The 6014-nt window shown below is 43.6% G+C and overlaps 1 protein-coding gene across 1 annotated transcript; it reads left to right on the forward strand.

Annotated features, from left to right (window-relative positions):
- Positions 1-86: 86 nt before the first annotated feature.
- OSCP1 (organic solute carrier partner 1) lies at positions 87-6013 on the forward strand (the record flags this gene model as incomplete). The annotated part of the gene is made up of 10 exons (XM_009328240.1): positions 87-105; positions 219-373; positions 1062-1229; positions 1863-1943; positions 2506-2609; positions 2975-3103; positions 3658-3727; positions 4415-4554; positions 5288-5351; positions 5924-6013. Coding segments are annotated over exons 1-10 (1020 nt in total), but the record flags the coding sequence as incomplete, so codon positions are not given.
- Between the last annotated feature and the right edge of the window lies 1 nt (position 6014).

Here is a 6014-nt window from a genome sequence, read left to right on the forward strand (position 1 = left end):
GAATCGTGCGGCTCGCTTAGACCAGTGGGATTGAGAAAAATGTTGACGTTGAGAGATGTTCCTCCTCCTTTTTTTCTTTTGTGGCTATGTACCTAGTGTTCACAGGTAAGCATTCATGTCAGTCCTCGCAGCTGTCAGTGTCCAAGTTCGTGGTGTGGAATGAATCAGATGAACGTGCCGTTTCTGAAGCGAAAACCAGAGACTCTTTGTCTTTGCAGTTATGAATGACATCATCACAACCATGTTCAATAAAAAATTTATGGAAGAGCTGTTTAAACCACAGGAACTCTATTCCAAGAAAGCTCTGCGAACAGTGTACGACCGGCTAGCTCATGCTTCAATCATGAGACTGAACCAGGCAAGCATGGACAAGGTAAAAAAGACCACCTGCCCAGTCCTGACTATGCCGTACTTCCATGCTACTGTTCACAAGTTTCTGATTGCAATAATTAGCACATGGCTTTACGTCACTGTAATTTTGAAGCATTTTGTAACAGCCGTCTTTGTAAAAATGGTTCTCAGCCAAGGAAGCTTTGGGGAAATCCATGGTAGTATCAGATACTTCAGAACTAAGTATTTCTGCTTTAATATGTAAATGTTTGATTTTTAAGAGGTTCAGTAAGCATTCTTTATCGGATTTGTTTATATATATTAAAAATATACAAACATATGTGGGTGTGTATAAATACATATGTTTCTATATTGACGCTCACTGTTTTGCAGTTGCAGGTGTCAGAATTTTTACCTGCAAACAGGATATCCAGCAGACGATTTTGAAAGAAATCGTAGGAACTGGATTACCTGTGAGGCCTCTACCTGGGTGTCAGTGTTGTTGAAATTGGCAGTAGTTTTAAAGGCAGTTGGAGATACCAGCAAGAGGGCTGACAATGTGATTGCAGAGGTCTTATTTTCTTAGGAAACAAAGCTAAAACGGTTTTTCTTACCATAGGCAGGTGCTAGCTTAAGTGTCTAAAACCCTTTCTACATCCGCGTGGAGTTACTGAAGCGGTGTCACTCTCTCTGTTGTGACGGAACCGAATTTTCCCCGTGTTACTTTGCAGCTGTACGATCTTATGACCATGGCTTTCAAATACCAAGTGCTGCTGTGCCCTCGGCCCAAAGACATTCTGCTGGTCACATTCAATCACCTGGACGCGATCAAGGATTTCATACATGATTCTCCTGGCATTCTGAACCAGGTGGACGAAACTTTCCGACAGCTGATTGAAGTAAGAATCCTTAGAAAAATGGTGGGACATACTGTTGTTTGAGATTATTTTTTCTCTCTCTCTCTTTCAAGCTAGTCTTGGAGCCTAAATACTACATCAGTAAGTGCCATATCAAGTGTGGAGGTTGATGTGTTCTCAACCTCAGAGAACCATCCAAATAACCTTCCCCTCTTTTTACCCCGAGGGAAACAAATTGGCCTCCCGGTTAGCAACTTCTGCTCATGTAGCTGCTGTAGATCTTTGGACAAAGGATATGAGTGTCCCAGTGAAAGGGAACTTGTTTCATAAAATGTTAAAAGTTCTGGGAAGTCCTGAAATGTTTCCAAAGGGCTTCTGGAGAGGGAGATGTCTACGAGTCAAGTGTTATTTTTCTGCTAGACCAGTTTAAATCAATACATTGCTTATTCAGCCTCATCAAAGTCTCTGCTGACTTCAGCAGAAATTAAATCAGACTCTCAGTCACGGATAATAATTACTGATAATGACCAGCAGCCCGCCTTGTATCATTTCTGCTTCTCCTGCCACACACGTACCATTTTTGGCTAGCAGTATTCTCATATGCTTGTTTCCACCTTTAGCCGCGTTGGACAGAGTACACTTGCAAAGCCTTACGTGATGGTTTTTCTTTTCCAGACGTACAGCTGTCTCTCTGCTGGTGAATTTCAGCTCATCAGGCAAACACTCCTCATCTTTTTTCAGGACATGCACATAAGGGTAAGAGCCCAGTATAACTAGTCAGTAAGAACAGAAGGGAGTTTGTGGCTAGAATATGAAGGTATCTTGTCATATTTACACTGTAAGTTTGGATTTGTTACTTAAGCTTTTCAGTCATCTTGATGTGCTTGCAATTTCAATCTTCAAAATTTTATAAATTGAGCACAGTTACTACAATAATAATTCTAAAATGTTACGAAAAAAGGAGTATCTACTAGTATGGATTTGCTAGTTGCTAAATATGTTTTTCCTTTTAGTAGAAACTTGATATGAAACTGAGAACCTGAGCTTGAAGTCATGGGGCTTGATACTCTTTAAATAAATTGATCATACTCAAGTGCATAATCAGTACACTTTTTTGAATATTACATCAGTGTGCCCATCCTCTTGACCACAATTCTACATTACTGGCTTTGGCCTGTATCATAGTCTCTATATATACATCAAAATCTTTAGGAAACCAATCCCAGTCTAGGCAGGAAGGCTGCAAGGTCAGACTTCAAAGAATTCGGATCAGAAGATATGTAACTGATTTTCTAGAAGGTGGAATATTCTTTTGCAGGTCTCTATCTTTCTGAAGGATAAAGTGCAAAACTCTAACGGTCGCTTTGTGCTGCCAATATCAGGCCCTGTTCCTTGGGGTACAGAAGTTCCAGGACTCATCAGGTGAATTCTGAACTGCTGCTTGTACCGTTTGCAGTGCCTTGCATGTGTGGCTGCTCACGGAGGAACAGTCAGTCCCAGCGGTCTAATAGGAATCGAGCTTAGGCTGTCATTCATGTTGCATGGATAGCTGAACCTCCAGTAAGTACTATTTAAAGGGCAGGATTTGGGACTAAGTCAGCCAGCAATGAAATACTAAGCTATTTCTAGCATTCTGTATTCCAGTAAATTAGCTATTAGTCATTTATCCATTTATCAACGTGCAGAATAGGGTTTTATTCCCATCTCTCTTGTACAGTAAGCAGAGGAAGTACTGAAAATCAGTCATAAAACCACTAAATATGTTTCAACAATGGCTTGTTTTTAAGGACGTTTAATCGCAATGGAGATGAAGTTAAAAGAACTGAGTTCATCACTGACGGAAGTTACGTTACTCCACAAAGGGAAGGATCTTTTGATCTTTATGGAGACAGAGTCCTCAAACTTGGAACAAATATGTAAGTCATTTTTGTCCTACATAGAAACATGAAGTAAACGTTGATGGTTGTGGATTTGTTCAGAAGCATGTCTTCAGCATTGTGTGTTTATTTTTGCCTCTTTCGCTATTATCAGCTTGACTTTTTTTACAAAGTGATGGCCTGAAACAGAACGTGTGCATAGATGTGTATAAAGAGCTGTGAAAAAGAGCAAAAGTTTGATTTATGTCTACAGCAGAGCTGAGTAAAGAGTGTTCTCATCTGGTACTGCATATTCTGTGAAATGTAATTTAATTTTAACTGCGTTCAAGAAATCCTTTCTTTTCTCCATGTTTGTCTTATGTAATTTTTCCATTCACAGAGCAAGACAAAGCAGTGTTCTTTCTTACAGCTTTGTCGCTCGTACATTTAATGCCTCAATACTCCACAGAAGTGAACTGTAACTTCTCATTTCAGTTATTTACAGTCTTCTGAAAAACACCCTAAAATCATATTTAGATCCTGTGCTGCTCCCTCCAGTTCCTGTATCACATACGGGTAACAGGTTGCTCTTCCTCATGTGTTTTTCTCTCTAGGTACAGTGTTAGTCGGCCAGTAGAGACACACATGTCAGGTTCATCCAAAAACTTGGCATCCCATGCAAAGGTCAGTGTTGTTCGGTCCCGTCACTGGTTAACTAGTCTGTGTCAGTGGGTCCTGCAGCCGGTCACACGTGGTGGGAGCGTTTCCTTTGAGCAGTTTCACCACGTCCACCAGACTTTACATTCTGCTTCCCTTGGCTCTTCCTAGATGGGGACACTGAATGAAACACCCACATCTGTCATCTCCGCGTCATTTACTATACAGTTGCACTATCTTCCCCTTTGTTCATCTCCTTTCTCAGGGAAACAATAGCCATCTTTTTAGTCTACGCTTACAGGATAAATTCAGGGGAACCTGTTTAGTTCTTCTCAGAGCCCCATCCAATCCTCCACGGTCCCTTTTGAGGTAGGGGAAGGGCACGTTTTCCTAAAAATCGTACACACAGGCTTGTGCAGTGGTGTACTTGCTTCCTATTTTAATCTCTTCAGAAAACAGAAAGCTGGTTTTACAGATTTCTCAGCTGTTCAATTTAGCTGGAAAATTATCTTGTCCTGGGTCTATAAATTCAAGCAACCATTTTAACTAGTAATTATCAGCTATATATTTATCTGCACAATCTGTACCATTAACAATGCAGAAATGTATTTATATCACTGCAGAACATTTATGTAATACCAGAAAACACAAAAACTGTTACAGTCCTCATCTCCCTGGTAACCTGACCAATGAACCCATTGCTGTTCTCTGCAGGACAATATAGCCCCTAACCCTCTTGCTAAAGAAGAACTGAACTTTTTGGCCAGGCTGCTGGGAGGTCTGGAGATCAAGAAACCTGGTGGCAGTGAAACAGGATTCCGACTGAATTTGTTCACAACTGACGAGGAGGAAGAGTATGCTCAAGTCCTTCTTGGTCTGGGGTTTGTGATGTAGTGCCATGTGGACAGCCCTGGAGACTGAAGCTGGCCCTTAACAGCTTTAGGGACAGAATAGCAGTTTTTTTAGCATTTTCTTATTCTGGTCCAGATGGTCCCTGCAGGAACAAAAGAGGAGCAGTTTCCCTGGCTTGACCTCTTTATTAAGGCTGTCGGCCAGGAGAGCCATTTCCCTTCCTGGTGTCTCCTGTGACGCACAGCCTTGCGTTCCCCCCAGGCGACACTGGCGGTCAGCAGCAGGTGACGATCTGTGCGTAGTTCTGACCCGCAGAACAGAGACATCCCTTCAGCCCTCTTCTCTCTCCTCTCCCCCAAATACATGTACGTGTTTCAGAGATAAGAATATAGCTGCTGGAGGCGATGAGCCCGACAGGCTTGAACACCGTAGCCCCTTCCTGGCAGGGAGCACAAGGGTAATGAGACCTTTTGTTACGCGATTTCTGCAGAATGTAGAAATTTCTACCTACTTTTAATCTCAACTACAGAGATGTTCCCACTGTTCTACACTTAGCATAAAAAAAATCCAAGACGGGGAATATTCCCCAAACTGGGGTCAATGCTTTAATTTGCCTAGCAGGAATAGGGACGTTGTCCAAACTTCACGCCTACAGGAGCCTCATGAAACCTGATTTTTATAATTTGCTTGTTTGTCTTCATGAGATTAAGCACTCTTTTCATGTTTTTAATCAAGACACGCTGCGTTGACTAGACCAGAGGAGTTATCTTACAAGGTTATCAACATAGAAGCCACGCAGGTACGTACAGTGCATTTCAGATCTTTGATTCTCATCATTTCTGCCTTGCCAAGAACTGAGTTTCACCCAGAGCAGTAACTTAAAAAATACATTTTTTTTTTTCCCCCAGTTCATTTAAGCTCCTAAGTAAGTAATGGCAGTATTTTCTGCTAAGGCTGTGGATTTGGTGACTATTTAATAAGAGAACTCGAAACCTGACAAATATTAGAGCAAGTTTTTAGCTGCGTAGGATGGAGAACTGTTACTGGATCATTTGCCTGCTGGCAGTTGCAGCCCAGCGCCTGCAGCCCTTTTTAAAGGGCTTCACGGGCACCAGCGGGCAGTTGGGCGCGTCCCAGTACGGGCCCACGTCAGCAGGCGGTGGGGCATGTCCCAGTACCCCCCAGTACAGGCCCACGTCAGCAGGTGCTGGGGCACATCCCAGTGCCCCCAGTACGTCCCAGTAAAGGCCCACGTCAGCAGGCGGTGGGGCATGTCCCGGTACCCCCCAGTAGAGGCCCACGCCAGCAGGCAGCCGTCCCGCGGTGCGGGTGCGTGGCAGGCGGGCTGAGGCGCGGTGTCTCTCCCCGCAGGAGCCGGGGCGGCGGGCGGAGCTCTCCCGCATCCTGGGGGAGCTGGAGGTGGCGGAGCCGCGCCCGGCGAGCTCCGGGAAGGGCGAGGACC

Source organism: Pygoscelis adeliae, unplaced genomic scaffold (genome assembly GCF_000699105.1).
Source record: "Pygoscelis adeliae isolate BGI_AS28 unplaced genomic scaffold, ASM69910v1 Scaffold387, whole genome shotgun sequence".
Lineage (NCBI taxonomy): Eukaryota > Metazoa > Chordata > Aves > Sphenisciformes > Spheniscidae > Pygoscelis > Pygoscelis adeliae.